Source organism: Staurois parvus, unplaced genomic scaffold, assembly GCF_062004578.1.
Source record: "Staurois parvus isolate SC_StPar_1 unplaced genomic scaffold, SC_StPar_1.0 ptg000106l, whole genome shotgun sequence".
Lineage (NCBI taxonomy): Eukaryota > Metazoa > Chordata > Amphibia > Anura > Ranidae > Staurois > Staurois parvus.
Window position 1 is genome coordinate 8919907 of NW_028317902.1, and position 21321 is coordinate 8941227.

The window sequence follows — 21321 nt, forward strand, 5'->3', positions numbered from 1 at the left end:
TTTAGGGCCCCTATGAACTGTACCATAACATTTTGTCCTGTAGTAGGTTTAATAATGTTTGCCCTTTAACTGTTCTTGCAGTACCATTACTCCAGTCAATTTCCGGGTAGTTAACATCCCCCATTATTATCACTGTCCCAACCCTTTTGATCTGTGCAAGGAGCCGAGTCTCCACCTCCTCATTAGCACTGGGAGGCCTATAACAAACTCCAACAATTACTTTTGTAGTACGCACCACCATGTGCAGTTCCGCCCATAATGCTTCAGCCTCATCACACTCTCCATCAACTAGGTCCTCTTTCACACTCGCTCTGAGATCACTTCTTACATAGAGATAGACACCGCCACCTTTCCTATTTACCCTGTCTGTCCGAAAGGGAGCATAGCCAGGAATATTAATGGCCCAGTCATGTGAAGAATGAAGCTAAGATTCAGCAATACCAATTAAATCATAGTTCTGTTCAAAAAGGATTAGTTTACAGTGCACTCAAGGGCCCCAGTAAGTTACAAATCATGTTGCAGGGTAGACAAACTGAGAAAGCTGCACTTGGCCTTCAGGCTTGTAATCCCAAGCTCAAAGTGTTGCCATGTAGCATTTTGGGTGATCTGCACCATCCTACATTCAGGCTTGGACAGATGGTAAGTTGCACTGGTTGGCGTCATCATCATAGGAATGAGCCTGGAGCACATGTTCTCCCTCATCCTCCAATGTACAGTGCGCTCTTCTTCCTTCCCCTCAAAGCAGTGCTGAATTGGAGGGGGTGGGAAAGTGCAATGCGCATGTGTAGATTTGTGCTCCACACTCATTCTGCCTGATGCTGGAGTAGGGTTGCCACCTCATCCCTTTAAAACCAAACACGTATTATTTACACAGATTGTGTGGCTGATTAAGGTGTGGCTGATTAATTTAAACTCACCTAGTGCCTTATCTGCATTAAATTAGCCTTAGAAACTGTGTAATTAATGTGTTTGGTTTTAAAGGGATGAGGTGGCAACCCTATATTTATTTTAGGTACTTGTATAGTGCTGTCAATTTACGCAGCACTTTACATACATATATTGTACATTCACATCAATCCCTAACCCTCAAGGAGCGTACAATCTAAAGTCCCTAACTGACATTCATACATATGTATATACTAGGGCCATTTTAGACAGGAGCCAATTAACCTACCAGCATGTCTTTGGAGTGTAAGGCTAAACCGGAGTACCTGGAGGAAACCCACACAGTCACAGGGAGAACATGCAAATTTCAGGCAGGTGGTGCCGGGGTTGGGATTCAAACCAGCGACCCTAGTACTGCCAGGCAGAAGTGCTAACCATTTAGCAACTGTGCTGTCACATAATGAACGAATGAGACCTTTGCATCACGTGCAGGTGAAGATGGCCCTACAGGTCAGTATGCCTGTCTGAATGAGGCCTAGGTCAGGGATGATGGAGGCATGCTCAACGTAATATCAGTCCACACCTATACGTAGGACATTGGGAATTGCTCAGAATGCTACTTTTTTGGGCAGGCTTTGTGGAAACCGCGATTGGCCTACAGGCATGTAAAGAATCCTTTTTTTTTTTTTTTTCTTTTTTTCTACACGGCAACATGACTGGCGATTTACTGGGGCCCATTGACTGCACTGCAAGGTAAATTACCCCTTTAAAATAAGGCGTGCATTTGCTGATCTTATTAGCTAGATGTCATTTGTATTTATTTAGTTTTTGTTGCTACATATAACTGCAATAATATGGCAATATGAACTCAAACTCTCAATTGCATGGGATGAAACTACAGTCACTAAATCAGTATTAGGTTTGTGAAAAGTATGTCATGGGTGTGCTGGTCACATGAGATTGTCATAGCGAGGATATTTGTAATTACAGAGTAAGTACCCTAATTGAGGTGATGATGGCTATATTAATTTAGAGTGGACATTGGCATATAGTCCTGTCAGGCTCAGGGAGGATGAGATCTTCAGGAATTACATCACTAGTGGTATCTTGGCATAAGACAACAGGGAGTTCTCACTGACAGGTTTCCTGGTCCCGTCATTAATTCTGTCCACATGTTGACTTTTGACTGATTGTATTCTAACAAATCCTATTTCTATATTAGAAATTAAGATGGATGCTCATATCTGAGAGTGGTATGGATAGTTTTAGAACTCCCGCCCTACTACAATTTTATTTAAAGCACAGTAGATGTAAACCCAATCCTTAACATCTGATTTCAACATGATTGCAAAAGTCATTTTCAATCTTTATAAATCTGCAGCTTTTACTAAAATCCCTGGTGATGCTGCAATGAAGGTCCTTTTTTCAGGCACTTTTGTTATAGGGAGACAGGTCTCTGTCCCTGTCTCCTAATTTTCACCCTGTTACACAACCTTCAGATATAAACTACAAGTGACTGTTTCAACAATACTATGCCAGCATAGTCCAAGTGTGTCATCAGGAAACACATCAGATCAACGCCATGCAGCCATCACTGGAGTGCATGCAGGTACATGGGGAAGTAGCTGCAAAGAACCTGCAGGACATCAACAGTACTGAGATTCAACAAAGTATTTTATTTAAAAAAAAAAAAGTTTGATGCGCATAGCAAATTAATTGTCATTCAGTTATACCCCATTCACACCTGAGTGTTTTGGAACACTCAACATCATAATTTCTATGTATTTCAAAGGTGGCTGTTTACATGTGTGCACTCGGATGCCCAAAGGCTGATGCTCCAAAAGCTACAGGAGGCTAGTTATAAATCTGGGTGATAGCCATCTTTTTGTATGGCTTGTTTGCTGGGGTGGGAACATATTTGATGCCTTCAGCTGCCATTGTGCTCTTGCTGGACATTTGTGTCCCTATGCCAGTAAGGAAGAGTGGGCTCCCTCCATGCAAACCCACAGTGAATTTATCCAGTGCTATATGCTCCAGCTAGGAGACTCTCACAAATATAGAGTTAGGACCACAGTATACCGAGGAGCCTTGGTGTAGGCACTGTGGCTTCAAGATATATTTGCAAATGTGTGCAACTAAATCCTCTGTTTTTAACGTGACTTGTTGGACAGGATCAATTTTGTTTTTTTGCAGGCTAGCTGGTCAAGTGTGCTGGGAAATTTTTGTCTGTTTTGTAGTGATTCAGGTCCTGTCTTGCTTTTTTTTCTCTGAATAGGATAGTCCTGTACCTGACTTTTAGGGTTCCTCCACCATCTTGTGTCACTCACTCTCCTGCCCCGAGGCCAACCTTTACAGACAATCCTGGCCTGAGGCCTGTTACCCTGAATAAAGAATGTCCAAAATTATTTTTAACACTTTGTAGTGCATCAACACAGGCACATTCAAAGATATTAAGTGCCAAACACTTAATAGTAATGCTCCGTACCAACGTTTCCAGTCATATTCCCAATTGTTTCCCGTAAGTCCCCCAAAGATGGTTACACACAGGGTGCTCCTCAAACATAAGTCCGAAGCCACAGACCTGCTAAGCGAAGGTCAGGGTAGCCAGCTTCCTTCACCTTCTCCCTGGTGTGTCCATAACTAGTCCTTCTGGCAGCTCACCAGTCAAGAACTGCAGAGGAATCTTCCTTCCAATTGTTTACGCAGTATTTATTTACACATATCAAACGCAGTACAGAAAACGGCAACAAAGTCCAAAACTACCAAATGGCACAGTAACAAAAAGGAAAAATTCAGAATACTGTAACAATGATGAAGCTGAATGAAAGTAATGGTTGCCTTGAGAATAAGACATAGTCCAAAAAAACCTGCAAGTCCTAAGCACCTTTATAAGACTGAAGAATTATGGAGTAGAAATACATAAGAATTCGAGTCCTCTCAATATACATGAAAAAGGTTCACAGCCTCCAGGTTCACAGGTTTTGAGATCCAGGTATCTCATTTAGTAAAGGACTGAGGCATTTTGTAATATAAAGTATACAAAATACTCTTTCTCCCACTCAGCACAGGACACAGGCCTACATGGTGTTAGTCAGGGTTGTCCTGTTCCCATACTCGAACTACAAAGTGAAACAAAAACGAGAAGCGCACAGACCTTGCGCATTACCTCAATAAACAAAAATTTATTAATAAGAAAAGGTACTCACAAACAGCGAATAAAATCAGGCTTGTAAGTCCTCACAGGGACTTCAAAGATAAGGAGCCAGCGCGAGTCCCATCGTGGGGGTTGACACTCAGTTCAACTGACGCGTTTCGAAGGCCATACCTTCTTCATCAGAGCTGAGTGTCTACCCCCACGATGGGACTCGCGCTGGCTCCTTATCTTTGAAGTCCCTGTGAGGACTTACAAGCCTGATTTTATTCGCTGTTTGTGAGTACCTTTTCTTATTAATAAGTTTTTGTTTATTGAGGTAATGCGCAAGGTCTGTGCGCTTCTCGTTTTTGTTTCGCTTTGTAGTGTTGGTCGGGCTTCCCCAGCCTTGTTTGGAGCTGCACAACCTTTGATGCACTGGTGGTCACTTTTTTCCAGTTTTGGTTCCATCTATTTGCCACCCGCCTGGGTCCTAGAGCGCAGAAGAAATTGTGTTTGGTCTCCCATACTCGAACTCCCAGGCACCACCTACAGCTGGTATAAAAAGGGCCAAGACTCCAAGCACTACATCACCAATGGAGGGGCAAGAATTAAAGGTCATTACGCCTGCTAATCAAGTGTTTTGGGTTTTTTTTTTGTTTTTTGTTTTTTTTTTTTTAGCCTGTAAGAACTGGTCTCCTACCGTTAGTGCTTTCCATTGGCTAAGACAAAAATGCCTGAAGCTTGAATGCACATGTAAAATGCTTGAAATAGACTTTTAAAATGCTCATATAGGCATGGAAAAACACTGCAATAAAAATACCTGAAAATCGATCTGCTCAGGTGTGAACGCCGACTTTACGTTTACATCTACTATGTCTGGGTCACTAATGATAAGTGATCATAATTGTTTACAACTATTCTCAGTGAATCAGAATAATTATGATATACTTTCCAGGGTGAGCCAATTCACTCATGAATCAGTGAAGGGGTCATTTGGACACCCCACCAGTTATCTTCTTGCATCCAGGGGCAGACTGACAACTCATGGGGCCCCTGTGTCCAGACAATAGGGGATCATGGGGCCCCTGTGTCCTTGCCCAAACTCAAAAAAGCCTATGAAAAAGGTACCAGGGGCATCTCATGGGGCCCCCTACTGACCCCGGGCCCTCGGGCAGTTTTCAAATGGTCAGTCTGCCCCTGCTTGCATCCAAAGCCTGCAGTGGCCATCCCACCACACATCTTTATAGAATAAAGGCCATCACTCAAACTCAGTATGGTGAACAGGACCTTTCCTCTTTATGCTTGCTTTTTCTACAGTGAGATGAGGACCATAGACACCTGATTACTTGTGATCCAACTGAACTGATGTAGACTGTTGTTGAGTCACAAAGTTCTAATAACATCCTCTTCATTTTATTCTATTCTAGTTTTTACATTGTCAGCAGAGCATCGTGAAAAATTGGAAATGGATATAAATTTTATTAACAAGGTTGGTATTTGCTTTTTAGTATAGCTTTTAGTCGGACATAAGGCTCAACTGCTAAGTCTTTATGACTATGATTTGCCTTAACAATCATTATTTTTAAGTATAATTAAAGGCTTTTATTTTATACAGAGTGAAGAGGGATTAGAACACCTGTCAGATTTTTTTTTTTTTTGCTGTCTGTGTCCCGTTAGAGCACTAACAGTGAAAGTAAAACAAAAAAACAAACTATGGGTTGCCACCAGAACAATAATAGAGGGGAAATCTTCCAGTGGGGCTGCTAGTTCTGGTGACAACCAGGGATTCCCCTTTACCTACCTTCCCTTACTTGGGAGGATTTCCTTTCACTTCCTGTTTTGACTATGAAACAAAGTGAAGGAAAATCTCCCCGATGGCAACATGGCAAAAAATAAACAGACAGGGGTTATACCTATTATATTATACTTTAGGCAAAGATAGTAAAATATTGATCACACACAAGACTGAAAATGATTGTTATGGCAAAAAATACATGCATTAGATTTGACTATAGAGTTTTTTGGCGGGTTCCCCCCCCCCCCCCATGCAAGCCTCTTTTAATCTCCTTATGCCAGCCGCAAGTATATGTATGGCCACTCAGCAGTGGGCCTTTTAAAGCAATGTATGATGCTGGGGGGACACTTCCCACAAAAAGGTTAAAGAGGTGTGTGTGTGTCCTTATTTTCATTTTACCGGCCATTTCTAGGCTTTTGACTTAAACTCAGTAATAGACTGGAGAGGGAGGGGCTGCAGTGGATTCACTCTTTATAGTTCAGTAGTCATTACACATCTGTTCTTTCTACTGTGGTAGAAAGCAAATGTTTATTTACCCCACTAATGATTAGAAAATTGAACAAACCTTCTTAATTATACATTTTGAATTAAATTCTAGCCAGCTTAAAGCTGCAAAATTGCTAAATGCAGCATTGGATGGAGGTGCACAGAAAAGCTTTGAAGGATCACTCTGTAGAACAGATTGAGGGAGCAGGGTGTGTTTATGTCCCATTACTCTGGCCAATCTAATCTTACCCTAATGTGTGTGTGTGTGTGGGGGGGGGGGGGGTATAGCGTAAAAATACATATATAGTATGGAATTAAAAAAAAAAAAAAAAAGATGTAGGGTCTCACTTGCTGAAAATATTATCTTCTATATTTTTTCCCTTAACATGATAGGAATACATTGGGGATGAACCCTTTAAAGACATTACAAACCTGGCACTTAAACTGGATAAATTGAAAAGTGAGTGACCGTCATCTTAAATATTTATAGTTAATAATAACACTAATATGTGTCCAGAAATATTCAACATCGTATGTGAAAATAGCCAATAAATAATAAATGTCTATAAATAACTATATTAAATCTTTCACCAAGTAACCATTCATAAATGCTGCAAAGCAAAATGGATGAATCCAGCCTCCTTTTGAGATGAGGCTAAACTCCTCAAGTGTAATCCATAGTGCTTTCCTGTGCTCGGGAACCACCGATGCCAATGCAATAGATTTATATATGTGGCCGTGCTCGTGTCAATCACTTCTGCATCAGCATTTACCTGCACATGGGCATACAGTGTATTCCCCTGAACATGCCACTTTCAAACTTGGAAAAATACGCCGGACATGAGGGTAAATGCAGAAGCTTTTAGCATTTACAAGAGTGGCCATGGCCTTCACTTATAGTGGCAGCTGTACAAAGCCACTGTAGGGATTTTATGCTTGAGGAGTTTTCAACACAAATATCTGTGTGCATGAGTTTACCTATACTAGATATGGAAAAATGGACAAACCAATATGGCCTAATTATGCCACATCCCCATTCGTTCAATAATGGAAGTTACAAAACGATGGCGGGATTTTAAAGGCATTAGGCAATTTATAATAAAATAATCAAAGTGTGTGTGTGTGTGTGTGTCTCTATATATATATAGATAGATAGATAGATAGATAGATAGATAGATAGATAGATATTACACATCAAAGTGGGTTACCTCTTTGCCGGGGCAATCTTCAGCCAATTGTATTCATATCCTTATTAACCAATAAATGTATCTGTTCCATAAGCTCAATCTGTTTCTTGGAAAAAAAACTAAGGTAATTATTGTTCTAAATACAAAGGACATAATTACCAAAAATACATAATTGCCAAATTCAGCAAATAGATCTATATAGTTACCCAAATGTAAACCATACCCAAAGAAGTCTGAACCATTTCTACTTGGGAAGGCAGAAAAGGAGACGAACCCCACAATGAGACCAATGCTCAAGGCAAAAACACATGAAAGGGGACTGGTTATAGTTAGAGGAGAATGGAAGAGTAATATACAGCTATAATGGGGGCATCATTCTGCAAAATGAGTATACAGATAATTACTAGAAGATGATTCGTAAAGATGTATGTGTGTATATAATATAAATATATATTACACACACATTATATTATATTAAACATTGAGAGCATTTATATGGAGTCCTTTCTAGTTAATGCAATTTTATAAAGGTTATTCTTCTTTTCTTTTTTCTTGAAGACCTTATTGAGATCTGCTGATGGGTGTCTATAAATTTTGACTTGGGAAACCAGCACCAGGTATATATAGCTATAGTTGGCTTTGGGGATTTTTCCTCTGCACAGAGAGAGATGCATGTATGTGTGTATATATAAATATAGAATTTTACGAATTGTCTTCTAATAATTATCTGTATGCTCATTTTATAGAATGAGACCCCAATTCTAGCTGTATATTACTCTGCCATTCTCATCTAACTATAACCAGTCCCCTTTCATGTGTGTGTGTTTGCCTTGAGCGTTGGTCTCATTGTGGGGTTCATCCCCTTTTCTGCCTCCACAAGTGGAATTGGTTCAAGTTTGGGCCGACTTCTTCAGATATGGTTCATATTTGGGTAACTATATAGATTTATTTGCTGAAATATGAAACATTTGGCAATTATGTATTTTTGGTAAATATTTCCTTTGTGTTTAGATCAATCATCACTCTTATCTATAGCTTGTGATGGAGTTTTTTTTCCAAGAAACGCGTCAAGCTTATAGAACAGATACATTTTATGTTAGTAAGGATATGAATATAAGTGGCTGACGATTGCCCCAGCAAAGAGACAACCCACTTCGATGTAAAATAATATCTTTATTATATACATATATTGTATATGTAGAGGGATACAAATTTTAAAACGGTTTTTAATAATAAAAATTGATTATTTTATTTTAAATTGTGTAATGTCTTTAAAATCCTGCCATGCTTTTGTAACTTTTTATTGAAGGTATAGAAAAATGCTTTAACCGATAGCAAACCCACTTCTAATACCTCTTCATTAACATTTTTCTGTTTTTTTAGTGCTGTAATAGTTTGGCTGACATTTACAATCATACAACACTGTGCTCAAATGAATTTTTATATATTTTTGAGAGCTTTAATACATGTTGAGTTTATTCTTTTTCTATATAAATGGAAAGACCAAAATGTATTCCTTTTTGTAATAAAGCATATCAAATAAAAATGTTAAAGCAGTACAAACAACCCAAAATTACACTCTTTTGTGCAAAGCAGGCAGCCCAAGGTGATCTCATTTTTGCGAAAGGTTTTTGGAAATCAAAAACAAATTGGTGGTTAAAACGTGTAACTTGATAATGGTGTGCTTGATACATTATTGTACAGATCATACAAAGAGGGAGGAAGTGGTGAAGGTGATTAATGTACAGGTCAGTGAGGTCACATACACTCTAAGGATGGAAATGGGTGGGGGGGGGGGGTTAATGTACAGAATAAGAGGTGAAGGGTTACTATTTGGGTCACATAGAGAAGCAACATGGAGATGAGTTGTACCGGAAGGGAGGGGAGTGACAGGGTAAAAAAACAAAGCTATGATTAAGATCTACTGCTGCTGGTTCTTTTATTATATTTGTTATTTCTTCATTGATAAAATAGCAATTCCCCCCCCCCTCTTTCCTTCATTGAGGAAAGGGAGGGCTCTCCAGTGTAAATTGTAGTACTGATTACATTTGTGACTGCTGTGATTGGTCATCATAGCAATTACAGGGTACAGAGCCCTTACGATTCATGTGATAATGGCTTAGATGCGCAAGATGTGAACAGGGCCTTTTAATTTAGAGGTCAATATCCACGGTGAGTCTCTCTCTGAAGCAATGGTGGACATAGCTTGGAGTGGAATTCATGTTGGGGTGGAATCATCTGCCCAATTTATATTGGGCATTTTAGACATGTATCATATTAGGAATTTTGTATTAAAACTGTACTTTTCAGTTATCTGCTTGGTGTGTTATTTGTATCCTTATACTGACATTGATGTAATATTTTTTTTTTTTTATGGTGAAACTCTTGTGAAATCGGTTGAAATTTTGAAGGACTGTTCCTGAAGTATAACTACACCAGCACAGGAGAGATTGGTATGTATCAAGTAAAATGTAAAAAATGTGTTAAATGTGTAGCGCCCTGGATGAAGATGGAGTAGGACGTGCGGGTGCTGAGTTCCGCTTTTAGACATTATCCTTATTCGCTCTCCTGAGTGTCCTACAGTTGCTATCCTGCATTTTTGAATCTACCTGGGCCCTTGTTGGACTTTTACACTATTTTTCATCTTCTTGGAAGGCAATGATTGGCGCGCCTTCCCTGGACATATTTCGGAGGCATGAACTGTGCCCACCGGAGGACTGTATCACCTCTCCTGCCTCAGAAGCTTCTACTGCGGATATGGCAAGAGTGCTAGAAGTAATCTCCTCCTGTCAGGCGTCATTAACAATGAAAATAGAAGAGGTGACGTTGGATATACAGTATCTCTTATATGCCAAGACCTGCACAAGCTCCATGACAGGGTCACTGAGACTGAGGCCCGAATCAGCCAGGCGGAAGACACTTTCCACCCTCTGGCGACATAACACTGAGGACATTCAATGCCAATTTCAACAGCTTGCCCAGAAACAGAATGATCTGGAGAACTAGTCCCGCTGATGTAACCTCTGCTTTATTAGCCTTCTGGAAGGCTCGGAGGGCAGGGACTCGGCCACATTTTTGGAAACTTTGCTCATCACCATCACCTTTTGGCAGGGAGGCCTTCTCAACCACACTGGTCATGAAAAGGGTGCATCGGATGCCGGCTCGCCAACCTCCGGAGGGGGCACCCCATCGAACTTTAATTGCGAAACTACTTAACTTTAGAGATCAGGATGCTGTGTTGAAATTATCTAGAGAGAGAGGCAACATTCCCTACCCAAATGTGAAGATATTGGTGTTCCCTGACTTCTCAGCTGAGATTCAGCGGCAGCGATCCCACTTCCTGGATGTTAAATGGCACCTCTGCACTATACACTTAAAATATGCCATGCTCTTTCCTGCCTTCAGGTGGTGGTTGAGGACCGTGTTCACTTCTTTGAGGACCCGGAGTCTGCCTCACCCTGGCGTGACCAACATGAGGAGCATCGTAGTCACCCCCGGTTATGCTCCTTGTATGATTCTGTGTTCGTGAGTGTGTCTCTCCCCACACCACAGGAGTTGGAAAGGGACCTTTCCTCTGTTGCTTGACTTTTTCTCAGGAACTTTTACAGCTTTTTTGCTTTAACTGACACCTGGCATTACAGACACCCCCCCCCCCCCCACACCCACCCCACACGCAGGCGTTCTCTTATTTTTCGGGGACTCACTCTACCATGTCCCATATAGATATTGTGATGGTGTCATCTATTTTGCTACCTCTTTTGGAAGATGTGGGTTTTCATCTGAGAATACTTTCTGATCATGCCCCCTGTTGGGCTACCCTTCGCTTAGCCTCTCAGGCACAGCCCCCTTCGTCACGGTTGCACCCTTTATGGCTGTCTGCCCTAATGAACCATGAGGACATTGAACGGGAGTGGCAGTGCTTTTTTAACAGTAACCGAAACACTGCGTCTGTGGGCCCAGTGTGGGACTCATTCAAGTTGCATGCTCGCATGGTGTTAACACATATTAACAGACTGAAAGCCTCCTCTAATCTAATTTTGTGACAGGCCGTTGACCACTTTAAATTCCTTGACCAGTACTTTTCAGACCGGCCCTTCCCCCTCAAATTCTGCAGCATTACGCTCTCAAATTCATTTCGTCGAACAGCGTCACTTTGTGAAAGCTAAACAACAACTTTTTTCACTCAGCAGCGCATTTTTGAGCAAGCGGAACGGGCTGGTTATTAGCCTACTTGGCTCATCAGAATTCAAGATTGCCAGTGGTCATTACGCTTACAGACCCGAGCGGCGCCAATATCGCTGACCAAAGCAGGCTGCCGTGGAGTTTCGTGGGTACTATGCCTCCCTATACTCCTCCCAGGTCACGGTTACAACTCAAGAAACCGGTCTATTTTTGCAAGCCATATCCCTCCCACGGTTCTCTACATCCCAGAGGACTGAACTTGAGGCTCCTATTACCGTCGGAGATCGCTGCAGAGATTTTTCACTCTCGCCCCAGCGAAAGCTCCTGGCTGTAATGGTCTTCCCCTAGACTTTTATTCCACTTACTCAGAGGTCTTGATCCTGGAACTGCTACACCTACACGAGAGTATATTTACTGGTGTGCTCCCGGATTCCCATGCGTAAAGCTCTAATTATAGTGATCCCTAAGCCCGGTAAAGACCTTGCTCACCCGGAATCATATCGGCCTACTTCCCGTCTGCAAGTGGATATCAAGATTCTGGCTAAAATTTTAGCTACACGCCTTAACCAGATTATCCTATCCTTGACACACCCTGACCAAACAGGATTCATGTCAGGGGAAAAACACTGCGATGAACATTAGGCGGTTGTTTATGAATATACAGGCCTCCCATGGTGAGGTTGGTACTAGAGCTGTGGTGATGATTGAACCGGCGAAGGCATTTGATTCGGTGGAGTGGGGTTACCTTTTGGGCATGCTTGGAGAATTTTTGTTTTCGGCCCAGGTTCATTAAATGGGTACAATTGTTGTACTATTCCCCCATTGCCAGGGTGGCCGTCAACAGGTCAATATCAGACACTTTTCCCTTAGGCCGAGGGACCCATCAGGGATGCCATTTGACCCCCCCCCCGCCCCCCCTTGCTATACGCACTGGTGGTGGAGCCCCTGGCCTCCTTCTTAAGAACTCATCCTGATATTAGGGGCCTTCGAGTTGGCTCTTTGGTGGAGTCTATTGGAATGTATGCGGACGATATGCTTCTCTACTTGGCTGACACAGGCCCTTCTCTTAGCGCCTCTCTCTGGGCTATTGAGGAGTTTGGAACACACTCTGGGCTGCAAATTAATTGGGGTAAATTGCAGATCCTTCATTTTGGATGCATGTCCTCCGACATACATTTCGGATTCAATGCCGCTATGCAGAGTTTCTATAATCCACTATTGGGGGTATTCGTCACCATGGAACCTCGAGACTACCCCATGATTAATGTTGAGCCATTATTTGCCACTTTAAAGGCACAGACCCAATCATAGACAAGGCTCCCACTGGGGGTTATGGGTAAAATTAACCTAGTTAAGATGATTCTTCTGCCTGAGTTCCTATATATGTTTTGAGGGAATCCTAAATTCATTTGTTTTGGGATCAAGTAGACACAAACTCTCCTGGTTCATCCTTAAGAACCCTACTATGATGATGGGGGGGGGGGCAGCTCTCCCAGATTATCACTCGTATTACCTGGCAGCACAGCTATCTCATTTTTACCACCTGGCTAGCTCAGAGGCTATTCGGTATCAGGCTTTGGTATGTGGGCAATCTGGATGTACCTTATTTTCCCCCTTACAGGTGGTGTTGCGGGATGGTGGACATACGTGCACCCAGGCGCCTTTCGGCACATTAATGCACCACCATAGACGCATATGGGAATTGGCCCTTAGACACATGGATGCCTCTGTGCTTCATTCACATGTTTCACTGTGACTCAACCCCAGGTTGCCTGAGCTCCTCACTATCCCCAATCCCGAGATGTGGTCTTTGAGGGGCATCGTGTACCTTCACCAGGTGTTCGTCCACCGGGCCCAAGCAGTTCCAAAACCCTAAAGGAAGAGTTTGAACTCCCTAATCACATGCTATTTAGATATTTACAGCTCTGTTACGCCTTAAGGGCCCAGTTTTTTGAACGGGTCCTGTCGTTCCAACCCTTAACTTTGATGGATGTGGTGCTTAGATCTGAACCTACCAAATTGATATCTGCTCTGTACACTGCCCTACGCACTCCAACTATAACCAATGTAGTGCGGGTGGCTAAATCTCCTTGGGAGCCGGATGTTGGGCCCCTGGAGTCGTAAATCTGGGATGAGGTGTTGGAGGATGTTAAATTGGTGTCCCCAATTTTACATTACTCTTACCTCTCTCCACTCCAGGCCTCTAGATGCCATCCCGAGCAGAGTCCCCTCTTCCCCCTTTGCCTTGGCAAGACAGGTACCTTTTTCCATCTTATATGGTCCTGCCCCATTGTCCAGACATAATGGACACAGATCATCAAATTTCTGCATGATCACATGGGTTCACCTTTGCAACTAGACCGGATATACCTGAGGATAAATTTCTTGTTGCCCTCTACACAAAATTCTATTCAGTGCCCGCAAATTACTGGTGAGCCATTGGATGCAGGCAACAAACCCCCCCCACAGACATTGTTGACAAAGTCAATTCCACTCTACTGTATAAGAAACTTATTTACATGCATAGAAGATGTCCCACAAAATATAACCATATATGGGATAGATGGTTATCTTCCCCCACCACCTAAATGGCTTGACGTGAAAGATGTTGGGAGGGGGGTTTTCCCCATCCCTCCCCCAAGCCCGTCTTTCTACCGTTTTTTTTTCCCAGGCTCCTGGTACTTTGATATTTACTACTGTTGTCTGACCTGTTTTGCTGTCCATGCATTGTTCATTGTTCCACTCACCCCCTGGGCATGTACCCAATTTATAACCAGGGTAATTCCTTTTTTTGTTGTACTGTATGTTCTTTGATGTACCATGCTGGTTGTGCTTCTTTTCCCTGTATCTTTTTTTTGTATATGTTTTGTGTTTTATCATTGCTTTTCCTTACAATAAAGTTTTTTTGTGTGTGTGTGTTTTTTTGTTTTTGTTTTTTGTTTTTTTTTTCCCCAATGTCAAAAAAAAAAAAAAAAGTAGAGCACCTGGCTTTCTTCCACAAGGTTCTCCCCTGGGGTCTTGAGCTTGACACAGATTCCCCCATCTTCAGGCAGGTCAGCCTTCAGGACCACTTCAGACCTGTCTCCACAGCAGTGCTCACTGTAGACCCTACACCGTCTGAGCCTAATAGATCAGGTCACCTCAGCAGCACTCCCCCCCCCCCCCCCCCCAAGCCTCAGCCTGGGGGAATTTTGAGATCACAAGGCCTTCCCAAATATTTATAACCCCCCCCCCCATCATGCACCAGTGACCATGAACCTCCTACTGTGTTGGCTAGAGGAAATATAAATATTCATAACTCAGTCTTGTTGTGAAATCTCATGCCAGTAGTACCAGTGATAGTTACTGACAGCAACAAAAAGAAATACCTCTCAACTGAGTTTAGGGAAAGACCAAGAAGAACTAAACTACAAAATCAGTCTGGGTTACCCACCACCTAGCATGACTAAATGTAGATAGTAGTATCTGTTTAGAGTGATACAAATGTCCCCACATCCCTTAACTACTATTTGTGTATATTTTGCATATTCTTCCCCTTTATCAAACATTGTGACCTGTCCCCTGAGCCTTAAGATAAAGTAGTACCCACTCAGAATTCAGTAGGGCAAAACCTCTGCAGAAGCTGGCTGTTGAGCTATCAGGCATTGGGTGTATCATTATTTCATTTACTCTGGGTTTCTTTCCTGGGACCATGCCAAGAGATCAACCCATGCTACAGGGGATATCATTTTGGGTTATCTGTTTGAGAAGGCCATTTTTTAATTGCTGTGTGATTTACCATTCTGCCTGCATCTCTTCCCATCTCTGCATTTATACTTCTGTGGTCTGCTCATTGGTTTTGTTTCATTCATAATTTTTTTTTTTTTTTTTTTTTTGAGTGAATTATTTGAAAACTGTGTACTAAGCACATGAATAACGTGTTAAACGAAAAACTCTGGGATAAACAAATCTCTGGGGTATTAATGGGTATGGCTGGAAACCTAGCCCCTGTTTTTTATTTTAAAGCCCAACTCCAGCCAAAATTAGTTTATTTAGTGTAGGAGAGACTTGTATACTTATTAAATGAAATGGTAACTTTTTTTTTGTCTTTAAAGTAACCCGGTCACTATAGTAAATTATTGAAAGTAAGCCATAGCTGTAAAAGAACTGTGTATATACTTGTCTTTCCTGCTCCCACACTGCTGAATGCTGCTTCAATGACAAGCCTTTAGCTGAAGTCTGAAGGAAAACCAACACTTCTAAGAGTGTTGGCTCATCTGGGTCCACCGGAGCTTTTACTGGTTCCTCGCTTTGACCTCCAACCTTTTACAGAAGACAATAATGATGTGAAGGTTAGGAGGAAAAAGATAGTTGTGGGGGACACCGGAGGACCAGGGGTGGACTGACCATTCGGAAACTCTGCACCGCCCGAGGGCCCAGGGTCAGTAGGGGGGCCCCATAAGATGGTTTTTTTTTTTTTTTTTTTTTCATAGGCTTTTTTGAGTTTGGGCAAGGCCGCAGGGGCCCCATGATCCCCTATTGCCTGGAGGTCCCTTGAGTTGTCAGTCCGGCCCTGAGGAGGACATCCACTCCTGGAAGCTTCAGTTTCTCTCTGTGGACTTCAAATAAAAACTTCTCAGCATTAGAAAGGAGTTCGGTGATGCGGACAGTATAATAAGTATTCACACCTTTTTTTTTTTCTTTTACCAGTATAGCTTACTATCAAAAATTACTATAGCAAAATAGTTAAAAGGGAAAATTTTTATACTGTAAGACTTGTTTATCCACGTGATTTAGTGTTAATAGTCATGTGAGGAGTTGTTTTGTGTTGTAGATTATATTGCCTTTCATGCCATGGCTCGGGAACTTCGTGTTTTTACCACTTTAGCAGAGCTGAAGAAAAGAGTCCAGGAAATAACTGGCAATACAAGAAACGTCCTTTCCTATAAAGACTGTGCCATGGCTGTGCTGGGCCGACGCTCAACTATGTGTCAAAGGTATCTCTTTGCAAATGCACAAAGTGGCTTATTTTTTTTTTGTTTAATATATTGCAGGTTATGAAATGTGAAATACTGAGCAATTGTTACTGTCTCTCAAATACTTTATTTGATCAGTTTAAAAACACTGTTTAAAGTTGAACTATAGGCTATAAAAATAGGAGCATGCTGCACTTGCTCTTAAATATTCTCATATCAAAAATATTCATTAAGACCCTCATGTACCTGTCTGAATCCATGAAAGTATCTACTGTATCTCATCCAGTAATAGAAACTGTGCACCAGTGTTATTGCTCCTTGTGCCATGACACCAGTGCTGTAAGTGCTACAGGACATTTTAATGGTCTTTTCCTGCAAATGGACATAGATCACCAGGATGTGAATGTAATTCTGAATTGAGGTAATTTGTAATGCTGCCTGCAGAGTGGTTTATCATTAGGAATTATTACTTTTTTTTCCTTTCAAAAATAAAAAATTATCTTCTATGATTAAGCCTGTAGTTCAGCTTCAAGGTGTAACTGAGTCAATTCCCCCCCCCCCCTCCCCTCGTAACATAGTTTAAAACCTGGTGATCTGGACAGTAAGACACTGTTGTTTTTCAACTTCCTTTAACCACTTCCCCCAGGTGGACATCATACGACATCTTGGGCTTTCAGTGGTTATTCCGGGATGATACCTGCAGCTGATGCCCTGTAAACCAGAAATGATTCAACTGGCTGTACAAAAAAGTAAAAATGTGTTTTATTGGGATTTTATGTGATAGATATAAATGATAAATGGATTTCAAAAATGTTAAAAAAAATATCTGAAAAGTGTGGCATGTATTTGTATTCAGCCCCCTTTACTCTTATACCCCTAACTAAAATCTAGTGGAACCCATTACCTTCAGAAGTCACCTAACTAGTAAATAGAGTCTACCTGTGAGTAATGTGATCTCAGTATAAAAACAGCTGTTCTGTGTAGCCCTCAAAGGTTTGTTAGAGAACATTAGTGAATAAACAACATCATGAAGGCAAAGGAACACACCAGGCAGGTCAGGGATAAAGTTGTGGAGAAGTTTAAAGCAGGGTTGGGTTAATAAAAAAGACATGGCAGTCCACCTAAACTGAGAGGCCGGGCAAGGAGAGCATTAATCAGAGAAGCAACCAAGAGGCCCCTGATAACTCTAGAGAAGTTGCAGAGATCCACAGCTCAGGTGGGAAAATCTGTCCACAGGAAAACTAGTAGCCTTTATGGAAGAGTAGCAAGAAGAAAGCCATTGTTGAAAGAGAGCCACAAGAAGTCCAGTTTCCAATAAGCCATGAGGGGGACACAGAAAACATGTGGAAGAAGGTGCTCTAGTCATTGAACATTTTGGCCTAAAAGCTATGTGTGATGGAAAATGAACACTGCACGTCATCCTCAACACACCATCCCCACCGTGAAACATGGTGGTAGCAGCACCATGTTGTGGGATGCTTTTCTTCAGCAGGGACAGGGAAGCTGGTCAGAGTGGATGGGAAGATGGATGGAGCCAAATACAGGGCAATCTTAGAAGAGAACCTGTTAGTCTGCAAAAGACTTTAGACCTTCCAGAACACAACGGCCCTAAACGTACAGCCACAGCTACAATGGAATGGTTTCGATCAAAGCATATTCATGTGTTAGAATGGCCCAGTCAAAGTCCAGACCTAAATCCAATTGAGAATCTGTGGCAAGACTTGAAAATTGCTGTTCAGACGCTCTCCATCCAATCTGACAGAGCTTGAGATAGTTTGCAAAGAAGAATGGGCAAAAATGTCACTCTGTAGATGTGCAAAGCTGGTAGAGACATCCCCAAAAAGACTTACAGCTGTAATTGCAGCGAAAGGTGGTTCAACGAAGTATTGACTTCGGGGGGCTGAAAACAAATGCACGCCTTTTTTCAGATATTTATTTGTAAAAAATTTTGAAAACTATTTATCATTTTCCTTCCACTACTATGTGCTACTTTGTGTTGGTCTATTACATAAAATCCCAATACAATATGTTTTTGGTTGCAAGACAACAAAATGTGAAAAATTTCAAGGGGTATGAATACTTTTTCAAGGCATTTGTATCATTTTCAGGAGCAAGGAAGGGTTGTAAGGCTTCTAGGCGCACGTTAGCTAGGTGGCTAAGAGTGGCAAATAGACAGGCATATCTGAGCGAGGGTCTGGATGTCCCAGAGGGCTTCGTGGCACACTCCACCAGGGCTATGGTGGCCACACGCTGAGCTGGCTGGTGCAACCTCAGGACAGATTTATAGGGCTGCTACCTAGTCCAATTACAACACCTTTGTTAAGCATTACAAACTTGACCTGGTCTCGGTGGAGGAGCAGGCCTTCGGATGCAAGGTTCTACCAGCAGTGGTCCCATCCTAGGGGTGAGTGCTCGAGTATCCTCTCAAGGTGCTGTCCTGAAAGACTGGGAGGGGAAAAAGCAAAGTTACACTTATGGTAACTCCTTTGTCAGGAGTCTTTAAGAACAGCGCCAGTTACCCACCCTTTTTAGCATTTGGTTATATGGTGCGTTTTTTTTTTTGTGTGTCTTGTATTGTCTACCCAGGTGACCAGAAGTGCGAAGTCATGAACTGAGGTTGATGTGGGGAGGCAGCACTTTTATGCTGGGTGGAGGTGTTTCCCCAGGTAGGGAGGAGCTGAGGTCTCTCAAGATACTGTCCTGAAAGACTCCTGGAAAAGGTGTTACTGTAAGTGTAACTTTGTTTTGGGGGGGGGGGGTGTACAGGGGGAAAAAAACTGAAGGATGTGCCACAGGAACCTGACATTGCACCCACCATCTACAGATCATAGATGCAATGGTCTACAGGTTCCTGTGAAAAACACTTTTTCCTGCAAAAGTTTGTTCCTTTTCTCCATGGAAAGGTCAACTTATCCTTTATTAAATGCGAAGCTTCCTCTGACTGGCTAAGGTGGAGGAAGTTTTGTATTCACTAATGAAAAACAGAGTTCTCCCTAAATGGCACTCGGCCTGCCTTGATTTGTTTTGAGAGCAGGCAGGAAGTTATCCACACTGCTGTCGGCATCCTCCCTGCACAGCAGGCACCTGTATCTCCTTTGTCCCCATCCTGCACTCAGTGGGAACCACTCAGCAGATCAGATCTGTGGGAGACGTTGGGAGACAAGCTGTCACTTGAAAACACGGCATCTGGATTTCTGTGTTTGCAAGTGATAGAGATGAGCAGGGAGCAGAGGGCCTGAGCTCAAGGTGGTGGAACTAAGTTCCACCAAGTTCCAGCTGAAAAAAAAACTGTGTAAATGTATTTGGTTGATTACATTTAGAGTGGTCACTGATAGCATTTCTTCTTAAAGGATAATGAAACATAATGGAGATGATGGTGACTTTGATAAGAAACCATGCTGGCTGGACTGTACCCATGATTCTTATGTTGGTTATTTGGAATTTTCTGCACCCTCTCCTCTTCATTCTCCAATCACACCACTTCCTCCCCCTCCTCCACCATCACCTGCTGATATGTGTCCAGGGGAGAAGGCTGAGAGATACCCAGCAGCGTGACTGTTGTATCACTGAGAATAAAAAAATATATATATATTTGCATTGTAAATTATGTTTAATGTACTAAATTTGCAACAGTGTAATACAATTTTCATTAAAAATACATTTTGTAATTGTTCCTGATTAACTAGTATCATCTCAAGTGTCACCATTCCTAATGGCTTATGTAGCACCCTTTAATGGTTCTAGAGAGGTAAATTTTAGTTTGGCTCAACTGAAATGAGCATGGCTGTAGGGGTCAAGCTTGGGTGAGGCTGGAAGTCCATGGAAACGTCTGGAAACTAGTGGGTGGAGTGGTGGAGACCAAGATCTGTGTGTATATGTGTGTGTGTATGTGTATATATATATATATATATCAGTCTGCCAGGCCTCTTGCATGGGATTGTTCAATGTGGTGGGATCTGCCCATAAATATCAAAGAGCTTAGTCAGCAGGGGAGTCTGGTGATTGGGTGGAAGATGGAGTGCTGAGGATCAAAAGACCTGGGAGGTGACCCCGGGGAAAGGGGGCTCTGCCTGTAGGCTGTAGTTGCGAAGGAAGAAGGAGAAGCTAGACAGAGAAAACTTCACTACATGTCCTATCCAGAAGGCACCCTGCCCAGCATGGGGAGACTAGCACAGCTAATAGGCCTGAACATGCAGTCTTGTCCAAAGCAGCAGGATACAAGGGACAGTGTGATTACCTCTACACACCCAGGGCCTACAAGGGAGATGCTGCCAGATGCAATATCCAGCATGCTTTCACAAGGGCATCTAAGCTAATCTCTTGCTCTGGGACACTTATCTGAAGCAGCCAGGTGGGCTGGTGCTTTTTTTAATCAAGTATTGGGAAATAGTAAGGGGACCTCGTGCTCCTTAAAGTAACTTTTGCTACTGGTCCTTAACCACTTCCAGTCTGGACACTTTTACCCCCTTCCCATCCAGGCCAATTTTCACCTTTCAGTGCTATCACACTTTGAATGACAATTGCGCGGTCATGCAACACTGTACCCATATGAATTTTTTTTGCATTTTTTTGAGACAGATAAAGCTTTTATTTGGGGGTATTTATTCGCCACTGGGATTTTTATTTTTTTTTGCTATGTAAATTAAAAACTCCAAAAATTTTGGAAAAGTGTTTTTCTTATAAAATTTTGCAAATCAA

The 21321-nt window shown here is 42.1% G+C and overlaps 1 protein-coding gene across 1 annotated transcript; it reads left to right on the forward strand.

Annotated features, from left to right (window-relative positions):
* The first annotated feature begins 513 nt into the window (after positions 1-513).
* LOC149467582 (allograft inflammatory factor 1-like) lies at positions 514-20178 on the forward strand. Its single transcript, XM_089671566.1, has 5 exons — positions 514-639; positions 6693-6759; positions 9898-9939; positions 16482-16644; positions 19974-20178. Exons 1-5 carry the CDS (start codon positions 514-516, stop codon positions 20176-20178), a joined length of 603 nt encoding a protein of 200 aa, XP_089527692.1.
* Positions 20179-21321: the final 1143 nt, after the last annotated feature.

Excerpts from the sequence above, each read along its gene's own strand:
- LOC149467582 (XM_089671566.1), top strand. The coding sequence starts at position 514 with ATGTTGCAGGGTAGACAAACTGAGAAAGCTGCACTTGGCCTTCAGGCT. Across the intron at positions 9,940-16,481 it reads CACCAGCACAGGAGAGATTG|ATTATATTGCCTTTCATGCC; the intron begins GTATGTATCAAG and ends TTTGTGTTGTAG. Across the intron at positions 16,645-19,973 it reads CGCTCAACTATGTGTCAAAG|GATAATGAAACATAATGGAG; the intron begins GTATCTCTTTGC and ends TTCTTCTTAAAG.